Source organism: Harmonia axyridis, chromosome 2 (genome assembly GCF_914767665.1).
Source record: "Harmonia axyridis chromosome 2, icHarAxyr1.1, whole genome shotgun sequence".
Classification (NCBI taxonomy): domain Eukaryota; kingdom Metazoa; phylum Arthropoda; class Insecta; order Coleoptera; family Coccinellidae; genus Harmonia; species Harmonia axyridis.
The window spans coordinates 36897089-36922372 of record NC_059502.1 but is presented as its reverse complement, the minus strand read 5'-3'; the positions used below and the strand labels follow the sequence as shown (position 1 = coordinate 36922372).

The following is a 25284-nucleotide window of genomic DNA, read 5'->3' as shown; positions in this document are numbered from 1 at the left end:
TGTTATATATTTGAAATCAGGAAGAATTAAGCTTTCAGAAAATGGCACAGAAATCTAGTGTTTCTATTTGAAAAAACATAACTTTGGGTCATAGCGTCGTAATTAAAAACCCTTTTGAAAATACGAGCACGCCACTGGATTCAACGTAAAAAAGTGCCTGTATAATGTTTTAATTTCAGAGCTCTATCATCAGTATTAGCGGAGATATAAATGTTTTTCGATATCGCCATTTTTCCAATTTTCGCTTATAACTCGAAAACAAAAGAAGGTGGCCAAAAATGAATACTACCCTTGTTAGTTTCTCAGATAAAGAGACCGAGAATGGGGTATCAGATTTTGTCTATCTCTTCTGGTTTAAAAGTTGTAGTGCTAAAACATCGAAATTTGCCCAGCCTGTACATAGTATTTACAATATTTTGTTTCACGAACAATTTAGATTTTATAGCCGGATGAATATGTTTTCTCGAAATTTCATGTTTACCCCTAGCGCGTGGAACTTCAAGTTATCGTATCCAGTCGAAACGAAAAGACTTTTTGATAGGAATGTTACAACCAATAGAAAAAATTGTTTTGAATTTCGCTATCGGTTAACCAAATTTTTCGTGAATGATTTTCGAAAAAGTAAAAGTACGATTGTGACTCGTGCGCTGAACCAGATTCGACATTATATATATCAACATATTTTCTCGATAATTCAGAAATATTTTTGGAAGATAAATTTCATTTTAGTAATTTCTGATCACTTTCTTATGCATGTGATAAATGGAAACGTTTTATGAAAATAAGTGTTATCTACTAATGAATAATAATAAATGAATATTATGGTCCGATAATCACTAATTTGATAATATTATCATTATTTAATAATGCAATTATGTCACAACAATAAAAAACAGCGAAAACATTAACATTCTTGCGCAAACAAAATGCTTGGGGTAGTCCCAAGTTGCTTAGGCCGACCATGTATGTATCACAGGTGAGCCGTAGGTGCTGCATATTATCATAACTTGTCCAATCGGCTCTCCTATGTGCTGGAGACCGTGAAATATGGAATATAGATAAGAACTTGGGACGAGGTGAATCAATGCGAAGTATCATGTTCAATCGTGATATAAGTTATATTTGCCAGTTGGAATGGAGATATCGAAATTGATGATTTCAGAATAAGTTTGAATGAATAAAATTTCTATTCAATCTCTTGATATTTTTCGGATCGGCCCGGCCGACCATGGTTATTTTTATATCTTTCCTCGAATTATTTTGAACAATATGTACTTAATGAATAATAAATTGGATAAATTCTCTTGGGGAATAAGGTTGAAATGAGAGACGTTAAGTCATTCTTTTAAGCGACGTTTCGCAACTTTATTGTTGCTTCTTCAAAGCTCTTCAAAGAAACACATAGATAAATACCTATAATAATTATGAAAAATATAACCTCATAATACTTCGGAAGTGGAAAACGTCCGTCAATACTTCATTCAAACTTTGTAAAAATTGAAATTTCATTCAATAAATAATAGCAGAAGTCAACGTATTGCTAGTCATATGATGATGAAATAAACAAATATTCGCATATTACGCTGGCGTACAGATGTATGAAAACTAGTTTTCGATAATTGTCGAACAAACTGTAATGACGGGACGCTCCCAACCCCACAAGCAAACATACAATCAAAAACAAATGATACAATTAAAATCAAAATAAAATTACAAACATTTGAATTCTGTGTCGGGAAAATGAATTCAGGATGTTATGGTATATAGCGCTTAGACCCAAACAATCAGTTCTAAGATTAATGTTTTCAGTCAATTGAATTTGTACCATCTCCCCCATATTCCGCCTGAACCAATTGGACTCCCTATCCAAAACTGTTGTCTCCTCAAACTGAAAATCGTGTCCAGTACTAAAGTGATGTAAAGCCAAAGCTGTTTTGTTTGCTTTGGCCTGATTATAAATCTTTATATATTTATAAACTTATTCCACTCCCAAGAGAATTCATTGAATTTATTAAAGATAAGGAATACGACAGTGTTAGATTCAATGAACAATTTCATAATAAAAATTCGAGGATATCCCCGAATTGTCAATTTACTGTAGTCGATATCAATAAGTTAATTTCATAATAACTGACACTGACAATTTTTTTGGTTCTAGATTGTTTTATTTTTTTATTATATGGTCTGCCAATATATGAAAAAGTACTCAGTTTCATTATTTTGCTTCCAAAACGACTAAATTTCTCAATATAAGAAAAAATTATATTGTGAAATTGTTCATATCCAATTAGGTGGTACCTCTGATTAAATACTATTTATGAATTCTAATAAAAGGTATGTGTTTCTGTGAACAGGAGCAGCCATATGTTATGGTGAAGGAAGATAAGAACCTCACAGGCAATGCCAGATTTGAAGGATTTTGTATAGATCTGTTGAAGTGGATTGCCAATCAAGTTGGATTTCAATACACTATTCGGCTAGTTCCGGATCATATGTATGGAGTCTATGATCCAGACACTAAGCAATGGAATGGTATAGTTAGGGAGCTCATGGAGAAGGTGAGTATTTAAAAATATGGATCCCTGTGTCACAAAAAAGCTAATAATAATAATAATTGAGTTTATTCAAATATTCAATACAATAAGTACAATTTCAAATTAAACTCAGAAAAAATAAACTGTGAGTTATCTCTAGAATAACTGTTTACAGCTATTAAATAAAAATATGATTCTAACGACAGCAAAAAAATAAAATACAGTTCTTTCCACCATTATTCCACAATCAAATTTGTCTAAATGGTCTCATTTGGGATTTTTTTTTTGTCATAATCGGGAATTTCATTTATAATCGGGATTTTTTTTTTCTTTTATTATCGGGAATTTTACTCTCCTGTGAATTTTATTTCATCATTTCATTTTTTTAAAAATACCACCAACTCAACCTATGAAGAGTTGATAAGATTGTGTATAAATGTTCTATCTTCTCTAATTTTCCTATATCCAATATTTCAAGCTTTCAGCTATATTTTGGGTTCTACTTCAGGGACGAGAATACAAACTTAAAAGGTTGAAAATTTCAAGAAATGAAACAGAACTTTACTGGCCTTTTTGGTAATTTTTTCACTTAGTGATTGTCTTGAACGAAAAATATGCTCTGCAACAATCTCTAACTACCCAATTTTCTGAAGTCAATATTGAAAATCCTTTCAACATACTTCTGATTTTTTAAACATTAGCAATCTTGAAATTTGGGTAAAACGATAAAGGAAATAAATAAGCCATAATGATTGATTGTCAAAGATGAAACCAGAACCTTCACTATTACATCGCATCTCTTTAATCAACTGTGAAAACTTGCATGTTATCTGCATTTTCAGTGTACGTTACTTTCAAATATTCATGCTATTACTGCTTTTAAATGTTTCAATTTATTCCAAATCAAAGTGACATATTTCGCAACTTTTATTGAAAAGTATATTTCGCCATTAATAGTATAAATTATAGTATTTCAACACATAATTGAAAAAATTATTTATAAATATCAATATAAACATTAACTCAATAGCTGGAAGTAATCGTATTAGCAGCCCATGCATTTGACCAAGATATCGTCATCAGTCGGCTCAAAATTCTAGAATTATAGTCATTGAGATTATTTTATGGTACTAGCGCTCACGAAGACTTTGATAGTGTTTACTCTTGAACTACCTCCTCTATCTATACCAAGAAGAATAATCACTTGACCATAGAGCTTCCCGATTTACTTTATCTCTTCTTCCATAATTCGAAAATCATTCAATTATCGTACTTTGGCGAACTAAATCTTTTCGAATAATTATCACTCTGGATTTCTATTGATTGATTTATAAATTATACTATTCTTTCGACATTTCAGAGAGCTGATCTAGCAGTTGCGTCCATGACCATCAATTATGCAAGAGAAAGTGTAATAGACTTCACAAAACCATTCATGAATTTGGGAATCGGAATACTATTCAAGGTGAGAAAGAAATTTGATTTCCATTATTACTTGAGGTGAATAACCATTTACATACTTTCTGAAAAATCAGGGTTTTTGTAGGACTTTCGAAAAATTCACATTGCTCTTTCAGATAATTTTTCGGAAGCTTCAGTTAAATTAATTAGACGTTCGAGCTTAAATTGGGTTTTCCAATGTTTTTTAATAACATTATATTTTTGAATCACAATACAATATGATATATTTTCAAACCTAAAATCATTTAGTTGAAAAATATCCCACCAAGAAGAGTCGGATTTGTATATTATTTTCGAATTAAAACAGCAATATTCTTGGCTTTAACCTTTTTGTTAATATTCAAACTACATGATAAACATTTATTTACCTTAAATTTTAAAATTCAAATGTGTACACAATAGATAAAATTTTTTCAATATGAATATCAAATTATTACACTATCATTCGAAATCTGAATTTTCGAATATATATTTCGATATATACGAATTTAGTGGCCTAGAAATAGAAATTCAACATAAGGAAAGATTATTCATGCCGCAATTTCTTTCCACTATTGGAAGATTGGACCTGTACAAACAGATAAAAAGGATGATAATAAGCTTTACATGTGTTATTTTTATAAATAATAATTTTAATATACATAGCAGTACGTGGGGGATAATTTGACAGCTTTCGTTTTCCGGAAAAAAAAACACAAAAATGAATAATTTCATACAGAATTTGACATTTTCCATTAATTTGTGGTCCCTTTTATAATGCATCAATGATTTTCAAAGTAGTAAGGTATAATAGAGATGTCTTTAATAATGATGTATTCACTGATTAAATTTTGTTCGAGATAATTCTGGCGATTCAGCTCGGCATGGGTTCCTTTTCTTCTTTAATAAGATATACCAATCAACAGCATCATTTCAAAATTTGCATTTGTTCTGTCAAAAATAGTTCATTGACGATTTTAACCTCAAAATGACATTGACAGAAAAACGACGTGAGAGCCACCATAAGAAACGATGCTGAAGTCAATAAGTCAATCGAAAAGAGACAAACTCCATTGAAATCCAAGAAGTTTGGTCCCATCAGAAGTCGCCAATTCAATCTTAAGGTTTTTCAAAAGTTAGTGAGAAGTGAGCGCACTAGTGTTTTAAACCTCATACGTTTAATCTAAGAGGCTGTCATTATAAAGGTCAGACGCTTGTCTTCGCTGTTCGAAAGTTTCATTCAATGTTCCATTACATTCGATGAAAAATTCTAATAAATATAATAGTACGATTACTGAAATGTTTCACGAATCGTTCTTGATAATTATTTCAGAGTTTTTATGAAAGAATATTCTTAATAATTGATAAACTGAATGAATTTGCACTGAATACTCAATGATTGTAATGTGGGAAGCGACTAGGGCTGGGACTCTTTCGCCTTTTTGTATTCGAATATTCATCCATAAATTTATTCGATTATTCGAATAATTCATTCAAACAAATATTCATGTATTATTCATGAGTAGTCATGAATATTCAACTATTTGTTGATTATTCAGTGATTACTCAATTATTATTCAGTGATTATTCAATGATTATTCAGTGATTATTCAATGAATATTCAGTCAATATTCAGTGATTAAACTCATGTTTCAATGAACCAATAAAATCCGAGTGTTTTGATGAGTGAATATACCTTTTGCGACGTGGTATAATCGTTTTGGTGTTTCGCATCTCGCCATATACGCTCTATTAGTGTGACGTCACACACCGCCATTTCTGGTTCTCCTGTCAGTGTTCGGAATCCAAACAAATAAATTGTCATTCAAATTAGTACGGTCTCGTTGAAGGAATTGGCTTATTTTCATAAATAAGAGTATTTGAGGAAAGATTTCAGTATTAATTGATAGACAAAAGGAACGAGGTTAATACCAGTAACTTTGAATCCTGTATCATTCCCCAGATTTTGTTAAAAGCCGTGTTTATTAGTTGAACCTCAAGTTCGAACTTACGGCATTAATCTCGTTTCTTCTGTCTATAAATTAATAGTAAAATCGTTCCTCAAATAATCTTATTTATCAAAATAAGCCAATTTCTTGAACGACAACGTACTAATTTGAATGACAATTTGTTTGTTTGGATTCCGAACACTGACAGGAATTTATTTATAATTTCAATTCAATTGTATCTATCAATTTCAATATTATGTAATTTCCAGTAATTTTAATACTAATAAAACGATTTGTCCGTAGTGAATCACAAAACCTTGTTTTAATCATTCCTGAATAGTGAGTCAAGTGATCATTCCAACTTTCATTCATAACTTCATAAATATCCAACTACTCACTGAATAGAAAACTATTCACTGAATAATCAGTAAATACTCAACTATTCACTGATTATTCATGAATAGAAAAGTAGTCATTGATTATTTAACTATTCAGTGAATACTCGACTATTCACTGATTATTCATGAATAGAAAAGTAGTCATTGATTATTCAACTATTCAGTGAATATTCATGATTATTCGAATAATGCAAAATGCAATTATTCGAATAATTATTCAATGATTATTCGAATATTCAAATCATTCATTCATGATTCCCAGCCCTAGAAGCGACCCACTATCCCATATTTGTTTCAAAAATGGATTGTCGATTATTAAAATAAAACTTTTCATTATTCCAAAAAAATATACACATACATATAACTAAACAATATGAACTAAATTATCAAGTATGATTGGTAGCCGGGTGGCTCATAGTGTACTTGTTTTCCATTGCAAAAACATTATTAAATACAACGTAAAAATGACAACTTCTTGGCAATTATTCAATATTTATTATATTATCAAATTGCGTTCGTAATAGGTACCAACTGAGGGAAATTCAAATATGTAGCATCATCTAGATTTCCTTTGAAAAAATCATAACTGCTCCTATACAATTAATGACCACATAAAGAGAAATAACAATTAGAAGCTCTTCATACTTGTACATTGAAACCGACACTCTGTATATGAAAGGTTGATTATTTTGAAGCGATGAATAGGCAAATTTTCTTTTGAAAAAATTCTGATCAAATTCGTCTAGTATTCTATGGAAAGGTTATCGAGGGTATTGTTATAAAGCAAGGAAAAAGAATATTGGACATACCCTCAGGAGTGGGAATGTTTGGGGCTTTCGGCCTTCATCAGTACGGTGAAAAAGTGTTATATGAGCAACACTTGAAGGAAAACAACAAACACAAGCCAGCCACAACAGAAGCCAGCCGTCCATTTGTGATTGCCGCAGGAAGACCCAATGTTTTTGGTTTCCGCAGGACGGCTGGCTTCTGTTGAGGACTCCGTTTGTTTGTTGTTTTCCTTCAAGTGTTACTCATCTAACACTTTTTCACCGTACTGATGAGGGCCGAAAGCTCGAAACACGTGTCTACAGTTAGCACTTCTCCTGAGGGCATGTCCTTATTCTTTTTCTTTACTTTATAACAATACCCTCGATAACCTTTCCACATATTATTACCAGGATTAGGGTATCTAGACAATATCTGTACCGTTGGAATACTATTTTCTTATATTTTACTATTAAAAATATATATATGATGATATTGATATAATATACAGGGTGATCCATTTGAAAAATCCGCCATTTGCTGAAAAATTTCTTTCGGGACACTCTGTATATCAGAAAATAATTTCCTACGATGCAGAAATGATAATGCAAATGATTGCTTCCCAACGACATTGCTAAGATGTCTGGATCAGCAGGTATGAAAGCGCTATGCACTATTTCAGGAACAAAAAGAGTCAACAAAATATTGATTTGTTACATTTTTCAATCGATTAGCTGTTTGCCTAAGTTGAAAAGTTTTGAATTATATTATCCTTATATTGGTGTATATAATATTCCTTTTTTATGTTGAAATTGTATTTCTAAGCAGACACGTATGTGTATATCACAAGATATATTCGAAGAAGATATTTGAATTTTCAGTCATCAGCTACAAATGATAAAGAACTGAATATATTCTTCGGAATTGGAACCAACATATTACCTATATGCAATGCGAATTTAGCATGTTTTCACCTGAGTCCTCAAGGTTGGAGGTATAGTTGGTTAACGGAATATAATTTGAAGTGGCAGGTTAACTTATTACACAGCTCTACTATTTACTCAATCTAATTATCTCACCCCACCATCAAGATGTCGACGTAGTTTCCTGTCTAGTAGGCATTCTAGGTGATAAGACACCAACAGAATTTCCATTAAGCACCTGCAATAAATCAGAACGCAACGGGAATATATCACCGAATGGTACACGTACAAATGTTGGTTTCCTATTAAACTTTCAGTTGAAAACAGAAATCCAGAATAGCGTCAGATGTGTCAGAAAAATGAATAATCGCCGAAAACGAACCTGATCGTGGTGCCGTATGCTCGAGTTCAACTGAATTATACTTGAAAAATAGAGAACTGATTCGAATTTCAACTGAGATTTCGGTAAAATTAGTATACCTAAGTTTGGAATCGCTCTTCGTTTTATGGAACAATGTGAATTTTCAGGAGGAAAAAGTGTCCGATAATAAAATGATAATGACTGACAAATAATTCTCATTTAAATTGCAATTCTACTGATCTGATCATAAACAAAATAAAATTTTCAAAAAAAAAAATAGAGACTTGATATTTTCACGTGAGTCCAAGGGTGTGTTCGAAGTCTTAAAGATCGTTAATTATAAAAAAATAAAGTCCTTATGAACATCAACTACCAAAAAATTTGGTATCATCATAATAAATCTTAGTTTTCATTTCATTAGCTTCAGTGACATAAAACGACCTAGACGTGACAGTCGACGGAATGTCCGAGGAAACATTACCTTAAAACGGTTGGACTTATTACGAGTAGGTCAACTTCATATTAAACTCATGACCCCACCGAACGTTTCTGAGTTAAACAACAACAAAAGCCAACAATACATACTTCGAAGAAAAACCTCTATTGGAAAACAAATGATTCTGTGTTCTTCAAGAGTACTCCGCCATGTCAAACACTATTACTTCTATTCAACTTTCAATAGCCTCAATGAAAGATCTTCAGATATCTAAATCTTATTTTGTTCTTCTTTATATATCTCAGGAACAATTGGTGTTTATGTTCATACTGTTTTGAAGTCAATGAATAAAAATAATCAAACTTTGATGTTCCATTTTACTTGAATTCAGATGTATTCTAATTATCTACCTTCATTATGAGTTGATTACTATTTGCTCAGAAATTTTGAATTTATGAGAGCTACAACAGAAATTTTATCAAGTTATTGATTATCTATAGGACGAAATGATATTTCACATTATTTCACTATATTGAGATAATCATGCGTTTATATATTCACTTATATCTTGAGTAATTTTTTTTCTCCATAATTGTTAATGGGACCAATCGACATTTATAACGTATTCGAATAGTTACCCCTGTTTATGAGAATTGGGGATTAGTTTTTCTAATCATGGCCAATTCGAACTGAAAGAAATGTTAATTTAAGGTTTTTTGTGGAACAAGGACAATAGATAAAACTATTAGAAGTAGGACAAATTGAGATCACTTTTGTTAGTGAATGTGGTAAAAAACTGATAACTTGAGTGCTCTGAGGTGAGCACTCAAGGCTCTGAGAGGTCAGAGGCTTTGACTTGGGCAGCAATTCTAAATCTAAATATCTAAATCCCTCCTGCCTTGTTGAGATAATCTCCTACCTTCTTCAGGGATAGCTTCAATGATTTTTAAGGCTTCCAAACTTTGAAAACTGTTATGTTGGTTGATTTTTTTCAGATGGCTGTTTCTATGATTCAGGGTGAGTTTATATCGTCTGCAATTCCGAACTATAAGTTTGATTCATCTGTTCATTCTCTTTGTTCACTTTTTTGTTAACGGTAAATCTACCTGAGTTTAGTATTCCCCATAGCAAGGAAACTTGATTATTAGTTTTAATCTTATGACCTCTGGAAGAAATCAGAAAACTTAATAACTTTTTTCCAGACAAAAGAAGAACTAGTTACCAAATAATTGTGTATCAAGTATCGAAAACAGTAAGCATATTTTGCTGATCGGAAACAATAATTCTTAGAAGAAGTGCCTACCGACAATTTCAAATATTGTCTTAGATCGGAACTTCTTAAAATTAATGAGACTATTATTTTCATCCTTAATTTCGAAAAATTCATAAACATCTAATCACTGAAAACTCAAACATAACGTTCATATAACTGTAATATTTTCATTACATCAATTTCAGTGAACACAAATACCACCAACAACTAACCATAAAAAGTTGTACCAACAATACGTTTAAATATATAAAAATAATCTCATTTTAGATTTTCATTATTGGTGATATGTAATGTATTCCTATAGAGACGTCATAAAGTAATTAAGGTAACGACGAAATCTCTTAGCCACTTGGCCTAGCAACCAGTAAGCAAGACCATCAGTCTTGGCAGAAGATATTTTGAATAAATTAACAAAGCTGGATCGTTCAAAACTGTAATTCATTCAAAAATTTCCCAAATATCATTATAGATACAACGAATATTACTCTCGATATTACTTGCTTTTCTGTCTTATCCTCTATGCCTTATCTTGGGTGTTCGGTTAATTGAATATTGAGTTATCAATGGTCTATTTGACCTATAAAATTGAAACATTATTCGAATACTATTTCGTTTCAATTAATTGACCCGAAACAAAACCAACAACCATTCTCAAATCCTGAGTGAAATGAGAACTAATAAATTCGATCTATTTCACAGAAATCTTAACCATTTCTCTGATAAATTGAGGAATCCAAAATCGACTGAAACGATCAAAGTTAAACATAAGTTGAAAAGCTCATAAAATCCAATCTGAAATTCAAACATAAATAGAAATAGGCACTCAATTATTTATCGAACCCTAACTTATTGAAATTAGGGGTGGTTTGATCGAGTCCGAAAGGGATCTGATTGATGAAGATATTCAAAGATTAACGGAATGAAAATTAGTTTTAGAAATGGAGTTGCATTCTACAGGTTTACTGTCGAAAACGGAATAGATCGAATTCGGAAATCAATCAAATCAAATTCATTCAGTTCAGTTATAGTATAGGATCCCGATATAAAATGACCTTCACCGAGATGCTTATTTGATAAAACGTATTTTATATTTAATTTAACATGTCAATAAATATATCACATATGGGTTGCCTAACAAATTTTAGTCCAGAGTAGGTTTAATTAATGATTTATAAAAGTTTTTTTCTCGAACATTTCACCGGTTTGCTTATTAGATAAATTCTATACCAATCGAAAGTATGAAACCCATAGAATGTGCAAACGTTAGGTTGCCTATTTTTTTCCGGTCACAACTCTCGGGTTGCCAGGTATAAACAGGTCAATCTATACTAGCATTTTGCAACGGTCTGATTATTCAATCAAAATCAATAAAATTAAAGATTATTCCATTATGAACACGGTGGTATAGGGCTGCCTGCGAAAAATCAGTCCAGAATCCCGGTTGTCGAATTTTAAAAAGTTAAATATTGCTGCGAGTGAATGTGTGCGACTGAGAGGCAGCGTGACCAGGTTGAAATATAGTACTTCTTTAGCATGTTATAATAATGCTATATTTTAATTTAGAAATTTGTTTCTATTTTTTGTTTTGATGCGGTTAATAGCCGAAAATATTCTCTTGCATTTGGCATTCGAAATCTGAAATATGCAGCCACCCAAATTTGTCTATGATATTCCAGTTAGACATATTTTTTTCCACTGAATAGAATACCAAGTGTGAGATAATGGTATATTTTCAACGGAAGTTTACACACCATCTGTTTTCAATGAGGCACCCGAATATTCCGTCATTCTTCGTATTTATTCTCAGCCGACAGAAGTTTTATGATTTTATTATGTTTAAGTAGGTACGTTCTTATAGAAACACGTGGAACGTAGAACCTCAATGAGAATGAACAATGAATTGATTCATAGAAACAGTCTAGACATCCGAATTTCCGTATTCTCAATCGTCTCGATTATATTTTTTATAACTACCAAACTCTACTAAAATCTACCAAAGGATTTCTTCCTACTAAAAACTCCATGAAAATGCGAAAAATCTACTAAAAAAGTAGATTTCTACTAAATCTGGTCACACTGAATACGAGTCTATCGCTATCCTTTTCATTTCCAAGAACAAATAGCATGCGCACTCTCTTTCTTTCACTGGACGGACTTCAAACAGCTGCTATGCTGTATCCTCTTCTATCGCATGAGATGGTTGATTAGGACCTCTCAGTCGCACACATTCACCGTTGCAAAATGCTAGTATAGATTGACCTGTTTATACCTGGCAACCCGAGAGTTGTGACCGGAAAAAAATAGGCAACCTAACGTTTGCACATTCTATGGGCTTCATACTTTCGATTGGCATAGAATTCATCTAATAAGCAAACCGGTGAAATGTTCGACAAAAAATTTTTTTTAATTACGAATTAAACCTTCTCTGGACTAAAATTTGTTAGGCAACCCATATGTGATATATTTATTGACATGTTAAATTAAATATTAAATACGTTTTATCAAATAAGTATCTCGGTGAAGGTCGTTTTATATCGGGATCTTAGACTATTACTACATATCGTAAAAATATTCTGAAATGTATATTTTATATATAAAAATATTCATGAAATGTATAGTGTATATATAAAAATATTGATGAAATGAATATTATTATATATAAATCATTCACATAACATCGAATTTTATCAACACAACAATTCAAATCTTCATGAAAAGTATCGAGAAGGGGCATTGCCCAAGGCAATGTATTGTTTGCGAGTGTCTTCTCATAAACATTGGCACTACACGGTTTCGAAAAAAAAACAAAATCAAAATCAGTGGAGCTTACATCAAGTGGTTGAATCCAGCAACGAACCCGAATCCACAACAGAGCAGAAGTCAGAGAGATGCGCAAGCTGGGAGCAGAACATTGTATTTCAAAAATCTGATAGGTAACCTAGAACATATCTTTACAAATAGTTAGGTGAAAACATCTAAGAAATAACTAGGAGTTTTTTGCAGAAAAACATTGATTCCATCCTAAAATTTTTCTCTCAGCTGTTTCAGGGAATATGGTAATTTATTGAAAAGTAGTTGGCTAAAATATTTGATAAAACGTTGGGAGAATGAACTTGTCATAAGCGAAATAACAATAGTTGCCTTGAGGCTAATCTCGTCAAATGATTATATGCTTTTCAGCCACTATCTTCTTTTCCATCTTCAATAAATGCACTAGCGCACCTCAGCATCCGAGTTCTAATATTCAACAACTCACTTTCTGAAAATAACGAGCATGTTGAATATCTCGAATTCTTACCCAATGAAATTTTCAAGACTGCCTTCTGACAGATCCAAGGTCTTTTGATATTACAGTAATACATGCCACCCCAGATGATTATGCAATATCGAAACAGTGATTCGCCTAGTGCATTATAATCATTGATCAATATTGTTTCAAGAAAAAATATTGCGCAGCTGGTAAATTTTGTATAATATATTTCTAGTCTCTTATTCAAGTAAATCACGTGTTCATTCCATATAAGGTGCTTGTCAAGTACAATACCCTTCTTCTTCAAGTACCTTTCCGATTCGAATGTTGGCAATCATGTTAGCCGTGGCTTACCCAGTCATAAGCCTTGGGGTGGATGAAGAAAAAAAAATTCAAATTCTCCTTCTTTTGAAAAAGTTTTCCAAAGAAGTTTGCTTACTCATAATAAGATTGTAATATATAAGGTTGTTAAATATTATGGAAATTCCTCCTGGGGGGAAAATATATCCCCCTTATCCCCCTCCTTGGGTATGCCACTGCATGTTAGCAATTATTACATTACAATACCAGGTATCTGATACTTTCGGCTCTCATAATTGTCTCAAATTCGGCTGTATCAACACTTTTCATATAAATTCGAATATAATCTTCGTGCGGTTGCTCAGATAATGTGGGTAGGAAAATAATGATAAAAAAATAAAAAAATAAAAAAAAATAGGCTGAGCAGATTAGCATCCAAGCATTGGAGCATCTTGTTGAAGCGCAACTCTGTTTTCTGATAATTTTCTGACAATGATACCCGGTTAAGAGAAGGATGGTGTTGTCCGCATATGAAACAACGCAATCATCAGAAATGGATCATTTATTATTAATACAGGGTGAGTCTTTGACTTGTACATATATTTCAACCGAAGATTCCTGAGGTCAATAGAAACCCTTTTTTCATTTACCATTTTTTCCGATTCGGCCCGGTTAAAAAGATACAGGCTGTTGAAAATCGATAAAAAAATGTCATTTTCCGTTATATCTCGGAAATGGTTGTATAGAAAAAAATGAATTTCGGGATATAGTTTTTCATGTATGTGATGAATCTTCTCCGTACACAAAATTTTATCCACATCTCCCCGTTTCTTCATTATGAACACTTCATCCTATAAAAATACCAGAAATTCAAAGAACCGAACTCTTAAAAGTAACTAGGACGTTCATTGAAGGATATTTAGCTAATTTGAAAAATAAAAGTATTCTTCATATTTTCTCGTATATTGAGCCGTTTTCGAGTAATATGTGTTTAAAAAAAAAAAAAATCTGTGAAATTAAAAAAATTGGGTACTTTGGCTAATTGCAACTCTGATAGAAAAGACTCACAGAAATGAATATTTGCTACGTTGTCAGGTCAAAAATCATGGATTGAAACACTGAATTTGCATTGACAAGTGAGGGAACCAGCCGACTTAGTTTGAAAATAAAGTGATTTGAATAAGCTCACCCATTGAGAAAATTCAATTCCATGATCACGCAATCTTTGAACAATCCTTACGAAAGTTCTCTCATTTGGCTGTCTCCTATTTGGAAACAGCCTTCCATAAGCTTCTTTAGCTCTTCTCGCTATTTTTCCATTTGTGAAATAGCATTCCAACATATCTACCATCTCCTGGTTAGAATACATTCTGCTAATTTCCACTTAACACACTTCACAAACAAACACTTTACACTAAACAGACACCTTACACTAAACAAACTAAACACACTTAACACTTAACAAGTTAAACGCACTTAGGTATCACTTAACAAACTAAATACACTTAATACTTATCATTTACATTAAACAGAGCAACAGAAATCATGATACCATAAATTCGAATTTCAATTGTTTTCGGATCATTCTATGCGCATGACCGATCAACATAGAAGAATCTCGAATAATTTTTTAAACAAACCATCAAATTTATGAATTAATAAATTTATTTTATTATGAATTTCATTAAATGTAATAATTAGTATCATCCGAAATGTTAAATCGAATTTTGTATAATAAAATAAGTCATAATATGCTAGATTACCGTATGTTATGAACGATTTGAACTATTGCGCATGGCCTCAGAGATTATTACTCTATGCGCATGGCCAAACTGAAAATTTGAGAAATCTCGAAGAAGTGTGGTTATGTTTGGCAAACAAATGGAAGAATTCGATATTTGATTCGAAAATATTTTATGTTTCAATAAGAAACAACATAGTTCGGCGTAAGTAAGTTACTAAGTTATATAATATAAATAATATATTGAATAATTATTGTATTTTTTCAGATCTCCTAATAATTCATCGAATCATTCAGAAAAACACCATAATGAATTTAATTGGACGACGATTTTCCTTCGTGATTTATTTCGTGAAGATGATTGCCCACTAGATACAGAGAAGTTTCAGATGACCTGTATTTAAAGAGAATCTTGAACCCCTTCAAATCAAATCCAACCGGAAACAGTTTGCTGTGAGGTGCTCATGATTTCATAAGGATAATTCTTCCATATAATGAATGGAAAAGTAAATTGATTAATTGAAATAACCAAAAATCTACAATACAATGATTCTGTTGATAAATTCAACTACTTGAATAAGTGAAGCACTAGTTCTGTAATGAATACTTATTCAAACTTCATACTCATTGATGAACTGAAAAATAATTTAAAAGTTACTGATTTCACCATTAACCCAGATCCTATCCTATTATCTAGTACATGTACTGATCCAATCCATATGTTTCAGAATCAATAGCTATTGATATTTTAAGGCATACACATAGTTTGTAGTTACTGTCCTTGGTTTATAGATATTATAATAATATAATGAATACATCTGAGATCAGGAATCATTGAGAATAAACTCGAATAATGGCAGGCCTAATTTAATAATTATTGGCTAAATATTGAATGTTTTTTATTTCGCACAATACATCTGCTAAATGAATCTACGTAAGAAGTTTAACAGTAGAAAATGTTTAACCTGGTTATTTATAAATTAAATGAAAATAAAGGCAATTTATTATTATGGTAGTTTGTACTTCAATTCTTGTTTTTTGATATGCATTTTTTTGTTTCAGTAATGAAAAATGTTTATTTCAAATTGCTTTGAATGTTGTATACCTACTGTAGGGCACTGGATTCATAGTAAAAGAGTGGATTTGGCAATAATACATGATTTCAAGTCACTGTTAATCTTTCGATAAGTTCATCAAAAGCTTCAGTTTATTGAGTACTTTTGAAAAAAAGGTATACCTTACAAGAATTCAAAATTTATTTTACATGTAGTTGATATGTGAAAACAAAAAAAAAAGATTACATAATTGTTGGGAAGTTTCATAATATTTTCAGTTTATCTGTTCGATAACAAACAAGTAAATTTACTTGTACGTTGTACTTCCTTTTCATTTTCGAGCTAAGTTATTGTGTAGGTACTTAGATAAAGTATTCTGGGTTCATTCAATCCAAAATGCAAGCGTTCTTACACTTCTTGCTACCCTAAAAATTTAAAACTTTTCTCACTGATTCCATGATAATAAGAATTCAAATTGAACACTGGTTTGAATACCACTTTTTTGCTGACCTCTAGATAACAAAATATACTCAATTAGCCCAAATTTCTAGTAATGTACAAAACTTCAACCGTTTGTTGGGTTTCTTGAATTTTATTGACAAAACATAACATAACCTTTAAACATAACATTACAGATGCGAGATGATTAGTATTCATATGTACATAGATTTAGCTTATTATTCTGTAGGTTTTTTGTCATTATAGTGTTTTGTGACTGTAAACTTGGCAACGTGGAAAGTCCACAGATGATTATCATTTATGTTTATTTACCTTTATGAAAATTAAAGGTTATATGAATTGTTAACTCTTATACGAAAAGAGGTGAAAAAGCGAAAATAAATGATTGGATATGAATATAAGATTTAATATGGGTGGTTGCAAGCTGAATTTTTTATTATTATCGAATATAAAATAGAAATCAAGAGAAAAATAATCAACATATTTATCTCCCACGAAATTGCTATAACTCATTTATTATATTGAAAATAATACTTCGGTCACCAAAGGGAATGGAAAAAGTGAGTTTATGCTTGTTTTGCTAATATAGTAACCCATTTCCAAAGTTCAAATGGTATAAATTTATGCTTGGAAAAACTTCAGTGGGCTGATTTCCAGGTTCGGCATAGCTCATTATGAAAACTTAAAATGGCCATATCTTTTCAACCGAGCCGAATCGGAAAAAATGGTAAATGAAAAAAGTGTTTCTTTTGACCTCAAGAATCTACGGTTAAAATATATGTACAAGTCAAAGACTCACCCTGTATATAGTTTGTCAAAAAAGTAACGTTACTCGCCAATAATTCCTTCACGAAGAATTATCAAGGAAAATCCTCGCACCCGTCGATTTTTAATTTCAATAGCAATTTATTCTGTGCTTTATTGAATTTGATATTTCTCACCCCCTACGCACCCTACTACTTTACTTTTTTGAAAGGGAGTTTATGGATTGTGATACAATAAATGAAAGGTAATTTGATAAACCTATTCAGCGATTTGGCTAAAAGTTGAACTGGTTGTCCCTTTTTTCATTAAAAAATTAGGAAATAATTTACAATTTGTGATTAGAGAGTAACTACGATCAGACCATTATTCTTTCACTTATACAGTACAGCTCCGAAGCGTACCAGTGCGCACTTGTATTGTTCCTGTAAACAGGGCGTCGAGCCCTCGCGTTACCTTCCCCTTTCCATTGACGCACCCCGCCTCATTTGCGGGACGTCGAGTCCTGACAAGTGTAGAGAGAAAGGATACCGTTACTTCGCATAAAGTACGAGACAGCTGTAGAACGCTGGTTTGTTTACGTTTACTTTGACAGTTTGGTTTTGGTGCGTTCCACTCATAGCAAGGGCTCGGCGCACTAGAGCGTCGACAGTCGACACGCACCTGACTGGAAAGCAGCTTATGAAGCGGGGAGGACCACAGACTCTTAGATGGACGAATGACACCTTGCTCCATAATCACTTGGAACTCGATTTGAATCTGCTTGAGTCGATCGGGGGCGGGTCGTCGTGACTTACAATGGACTGGTGGACCAGGAGTCATTTTGGTATGGTGTTTGGTACCATGTTTTATCGATTCCTTCCTGAATACGGGTGATCGTGTGATTTCAGAATATTCTTCTAAAAGTCGATGATATTTTGAGTCATTTACCACTTCACCACCATAAATTTCCAACGAAAACTTCGACGGAGGTAAATTTCCAGTTCCAAAGCAATGGTAGCGTATGTGCTGATGGGTGTGCCGTTATAGCCGCAGAAAGTTCGTAGGTGTTTTTTACTTCTGCCCGCGTAATCGATAGCGTGGATAAACACAAGTTCGTACCAGTATCTACCAGAAAGGACTCTTTCGTTTGTACGTCAGTGACAAAAATGCGGCGAGGCTGAGAGTTGTCTACGAATGCCGCGTTTACAGACGACTTTTCTCGTTTCTCGACGGCGCGGCGACCAGTTGCACGGAGAAGTACACTTTTTTTAGCCTTGTGTTCGAAGGTATGGTTGTAATAACATATACCACTCAATGTAACGACCACGGCTTGAGCTCCGTCTGCAATTTCGCGAAGGTGATTGTTGCTTGTTGCGCGATAATGATTCAATTCGGGACTGTAGCTCTCTTATTGCTTTCCGCATTTCACTATGTTCACTGCACTCGCGGTTGCTGGACGAAGTAGCCATTTAAAGTTTGCAACTCACATGTTGTAACATCTGTGTTGATAGTTCGAAAACGTACACCTCCTTTTCGTTTATATATCGGAGTCACCAATTTGGGATATCGCGTTTTCGTGGGGATTATTAAAACACTGATGGACGACAGACAGGAACTTTATTGTGGTACAGTACTTGGAAACATCCTTGAACACTCTACTGACTCAATTGGTCATCACCTCTTAACTTCTTCTTTTTCCTATTCTCTAAGTTGAATGCCTCCGCAATGGTGTAATGGTGCCTGCACACTTATTAGGGTAGGGGAAAGATATGCTCTATTGTATCTTTCTGATAACCCTAAGAATGAGAAAATTTTAGGCACAAGTACCATTGTTACACTAATGGAGGTACATTCATATTAAGTATTGTGTCGCCAAAAGCTCTAATATTTATATGGTGGGAAGGAATAACGAGACAATTGTTGATAAAGAAAGTGTTTCTATGGAAATAGCTCTCAGTGTTAACCGTGGCCACTTTTCTCTGAGGGCTATGTCCATCGAAGCTCCTCTGTTCTAATATTAACCTTTGAAATACATTCGAAAAAGATTTTAGAGGATCTGCCTTCATTTCATTTATTTATTTTGTTACTCCCATTCGTTTTATTCATTCAATATCAATGTACTCACGATGGATTTTTGTCATATCAGAATTTTGCAGAACAAAAATCTTCACTTGTCGCTAAAAACTATCACAGCTTCAACACATTCATTTTAGGCAAATAAGCACTTTTTGCCTTGGTAAATCCTTCTTCCATTGTTTCACTTTCTTTTCAATATTTGGTATTAAGAAAACTGAACTGATTGAACCTGAAAAACATAGACCTAATATAACCCATGGCAGAAAAAAGTATATCTTTATACAACACATGGTGGAATAATATTTTTATAACATGGATATAACCCAGATAGTTTTCTACTTGTTATCTTCGATATAACCTATAATAGATCTGTCACAGATCAAAACAGAACCAGCCGTTTGTTTACTTTTACTACGTGACGTCATTCGCTCTGATTGGTGTTCAACATATCGTGACGGACATTCGAATTTTGTAATTTCATTTTTTGAAAATAATGATATATCTCGCAATTAATACAAAAAAAATGCTCGTTTCATATTCTTTGACAGGAAAATAAAAAAAAAGTTTAATCAAATTATTACAATAGTTCAGTGATTTTCAATTACTGTCATCTTCCCCATTGAATCGTCCGAAGAAAGCAATCGTCCAGATGCGGCAAGCTTTGCCCAATAAGTGACGAATTGTGTTCCATCAGGAGAACGCCAGGCTACACACATCGATAGTGACTCGCCAGAAGCTTGGTTGGGAGGTTCTTATGCATCCACTGTTTAGTCCGGACATGGCACCAAGTGCTTACTATCTGTTCCTCTCTATGACGAACAATTTTGCTGGTAAAAAATTCGATTCAACAGTGGTTTGTGAGAATCGACTATCTCAATTTTGTGTCAATAGGATCGAGGGCTTCTATGAGTTATGGAATATTTGAACTATGGTATTTAAAGCCTTGTTTTTCATGCCTTAATAATGGATTTATTTTCACCAAACCCCAAGGTGACGTTTCATTTCCTCAATATCTTTCAACACAATTGTGCTCTAAAGACCAGTCAACCACTCTATTGCAATCACTTCCAATCTCAGTTCAAAAACATATTTCTGAAGGACCTGAGATAATTGAATTTATGTCCACTAAAGAACATTATAACGATATTTTTATTTCCTTCCACTCGATATTCTTTCCACTCAATTGAACCCTCTAGTACTTCCTTGGTTAATGTTTCGGCCAAATTCTCCCATTTCACCACAGGGACCATTATCAAAAGCGTTCATCATTTGAGAGTTGTACTTATTAAAAACTGGAAGATTAAATTTCACCCCAGTTACGACATTTATTAGCAACAAATCTCGCGCACCGCAATCTCTGCTCTTTACAGCAGAGAAATTAGTGGAAATTACCACTTCATCGCCATTGTTTCGAGAGCTATGCAAGAAATTAATCCTTTTAGCAATTCCCTATGTACGAGGGCGTAAATTTTCATAGCTGAAGAAACAACTTTTGTTCGTTGATTCGTTCGACTCTCTTTCACGATATTCGACAGTTTTTGTTGTGAAATATTGAGAGAAAACAAAAAATGATTCATGTGAATGCTTCTTCAAGTGAAATGATGGGAAAATACGAATACTTGATAATTTTATGGTTTGAGTTGAATCCTTTCGCTTTAAAAATTGAAGAATAGAAAACACTGCAATCTTAGTATCAGAGCTTTTGGAAACCATTTAAAAAAATATATTGATTGAACCCTCAAAAAAATTGTATGATACAAGTCAATCAAAAATATCAAAATTATTAACAAATATACTGCTCCACAAAAGTTACGGATATCGTATTCAATCGTTTTGAAAAGTATGTAATCTTCGAGAAAATCGCTGTAAAATCATTTAAAACTCGAAAAGAACTTGAATCGATCCAAAAAAAATCAGTATGAGACATTTTGTCAATCTGGTCGCCTTTTTTCTGAAGTTTTGTTCTTTGCATATACTTCATGAATGTTCTTATTTTGAAATGGAGTTGTTCATCAACGGCTCCGATTTGAAACGAGTTTTCTGTAAATGCCAAGACGTAAATTAACAAACGCTGAGGCTAAAAGGGCTATCGGAATGCTACAGGGGGCCTAACTCAGGTTGTTGTAGCGGAAAGGCTCCAAGTCAGCCAAAGTGTGATATCTCGACTTTGGAATAGGTTCAGGGAGACAGGTTCCGTGTTGGAAAGACCAAGGCTTGGTGGGCGACGAAAAACAACACCTGCTCAGGATCGTTTCATCACCGTTTCGGCGAGAGAAAACCCTACATCTACGTGTAGAATGCTACGGAATACTCTTCAAAATGCAGATGGGGTCCAAGTTTCCATCGAAACCATTAGACGACGTTTGAGAGAGGTGAATCTCTCCATTAAGAGGATTTTCATTAACACGTGACCATAAGCGTCAAAGACTGGAATGGGCAAGGCAAAATATCAATTGGAACGATCATTGGCGTAGTGTCCTTTTCACTGATGAATACAGATATGGACGATTTTCAGATTATCGAAGAATAAGGGTACGGACAATCCCACGGGGTAGTGTTATGGTATGGGCCGGGATATGTTTCAACGGGCGCACAGATCTACACATTCGTCCTGGGAATATGACCGCCTTACACTATAAGGTAAATGTCATCGACAATGTTGTGCCAAATTTTGACGCTGCTTTCGGTGAAACTTTTCAATTTCTAGACGATAACTCTAAACCGCACCGTGCAGCCATAGTTGAGAATGCGCGCAAGGAGCTTGGTATTCCAAATTTACCAATACCTCCGCACTCACCAGATTTGAATTGCATAGAACATGCATGGGATATGTTCCAAAGAAGATTAGATAATCATCAAACTACCCCAGAATCCTTAAATGATATGAGAGAGCTTCTGCCCTTTATGGAACCAAATTCCTCAACAAGTAGTATGCAAAGAAGATGTCAAGCTGTTATTGATAGTCTTAAAATGCTTGAATTCTCTGAGAATAAAATTTCGTTATTTTACTCGATTTTTCTCAACCACTCTGTATACGCTGCAGACCTACAGGCTGAAATTAATTTCATTTCCTGCAACTTGAAACCATATTTATATGAATTTTCATCACAAAAATCTGATTTCAACTGTATTTTTTTGCAATTTAAGTCAATATCGCTAACTCATGTGTAGCAGTTTATTTATGCAACCAAATTCAACAAAAAAAAATTAAATTACTTCAATGTAAATAATTATTCATAGTGGGTATCATCACCAATATACTCTGATATTGAGTAGAAACACTTAGCCAACAAAAATTTCTTTATTGTACTTTTGAAGTCATTATTCATCAACAAATTCCAAGAATCCGATAAAAGCCTGATACTCTGGTAAGAAGGCAAATGCTCAAAGCTTTATGTTCAGTGATTCGGCACAGTCAGAATGGTTTCTAGTGTTATAACTAATAAAATCAAGTTTTGTAAATTAGTTATTTGTAACATGTGATAAACATCTGGAAATATAAATGCAAGTGGCAATCATAATTTTGTTCTCAATAAAATGTGGCCTACAAGAGGATCGCTGACATATAATGAATTTCATACTCACAATTCTTGTCAGGCAATAAACTATATTTTTAAGAGGAGCTTCTCCATATTAAAATATTGTGCGATATATGAGGGCTCGTATGAGGGTTACAATATTTATAATACATATCCATGAGAGATTGCAGTGAAAATTCCACACATGTGATTTTTAATCAATCAGAACGTGTATTTCTGACATATCACCATCGCAACGGATGAATTTTAGTGGGAATTTTTCCTCGTGGGTACCAAACAGCGAATTATAGTGGAAATTTTTTGACGTTTAAAATGACAGAATATTTTTTTTGACAATTTAATTATTATTTGTTTACATGATAATTTTGATTCATTTCAACTACAAGCTTAGATGTTTTCTAAATTCTTTGGAGTGAGAATCATTATGGAATGTCTTGTCTCATAGGTTGGCCTTCTTGTGCCATATGGAATCATGGTAACTCTTCGCTGGACTAGACCATTGCAGAATTCGGGTTGTCATTGTGTCATTGACAAAGGGTTAAATTTAGTTCGGTTTTTTTTTTGTTATAGGTTTTGATCCAAGAAACTAAACTTAACTAGAAATTTGTTTCAATTTTGAACTTACATTGATTAGTTAATTTGAGTTTTCTCCCGGTTCTGTTTGAAAAAAGAAGAAACAAGTCATTACAGCCTGTATTATTTGTGGAAGGAAACCGGTGCACCTGGGATTTCACCTTCAGAGAATCATTGAATTATTTTAATGTAACCAAAATCAACACCAACGAATATATCAGTCTAGATAGCAATTAACTCAAAACTATCTGGATTTCAATCAAACAAAGACAACATTACATAAAATTGATTGGTCAAAAGTTCAAAACAGTTGATAAAAGGAAAATTTATATTGAAAAACAAAAAATATAATGAGTAGAGTACGATTTACTGGTAAATACTGAGAATATTCGCAACAAAATGTGAAATTAATTTATCTGGATGACACTTGTTTATTTGATTGTGAATGGGATAATTCCCATTCATATACATTTATGGTAATCCTTATGATCACCACTGTCAAAACATCCATTAAACCAACATTCGAAATAATGAACCTTCTACCTTTGATAATTGGGTTGTTAAATTGATACCTTCTCTGTAGATAATTGGAATAATGTATTCACAACTCAGATGATGACTTTGAAAATTCTTTGGAGAATGACCAAAGCTAAGTATATGATATCAAGCTATATGAAAAAAATGTGAACAAAGTTTTGGCATTGCATTTATAGTTTATATTTTATTTTGAAATTGAGTTATACCTTTTTTTAATAGCAAATAGTATAAAAGCTTTCTATAATATATAAAAAATAGAAAACTTGAGTGAACATATACTATCTGAATTTTTCATACAAGTTCAATCAATCATTCATGTCATGAACAATTTCAATAAATAGTGACTTCTGAAAGTATTTTACACATTGGCTGATAATTTGGTTTCAATTTTAAAATTCACAGTACAACTGCAATATAAAAATTCTTCATATAATGAAAAGAATTTTTAAATTTTATTTCTGTCTAATTTTATTGCCATTCCATTTACTTTGATACTCTATTCAAATTTATCAACAAGCTACCACAGTCCGAATGATCCGTGAATCCTGGGATAAAAGAGCACATTATATTATTGAAATTTTGCAAGCAGGTACCCTGTGATCATCAAGAACGCAACAATTATTGAAGAATCTTCGGTGAAAAAGAACATGCATATTTTAATGAGCTTCAATGGAATCTTTCATGGGCGACTTGAAATGAATACATATCTCTACTCTTTATTAGATTTTCTTGAAATGTGAAAGCATCCCACTATATTTTTATATTATAGAACCTGAATTATGGTTTATGAAATCGTGACTGTATGCGTCCCTTCTCAATTTCGAAAACTTGGATCTCAGGGATACAAAAATGATAAAAATATTATCAACTGATTATTTCTATGATAAACCACAGCAATTTTGAGAGATATTCTTGTAAAGAGAATGAAACC

The 25284-nt window shown here is 32.8% G+C and overlaps 1 protein-coding gene across 3 annotated transcripts in view; it reads left to right on the top strand.

Annotated features, from left to right (window-relative positions):
• The window catches only part of LOC123672345 (glutamate receptor ionotropic, kainate 2), a 730109-nt gene that overhangs the window by 619769 nt on the left and 85056 nt on the right, over positions 1-25284 (top strand). For all 3 annotated transcript variants that reach the window (XM_045606425.1, XM_045606423.1, XM_045606424.1), the window contains exons 10-11: positions 2355-2558; positions 3895-3999. In XM_045606425.1, the coding sequence (XP_045462381.1) occupies positions 2355-2558; positions 3895-3999 (309 nt within the window). The remainder of the gene's footprint in view (positions 1-2354; positions 2559-3894; positions 4000-25284) is intronic.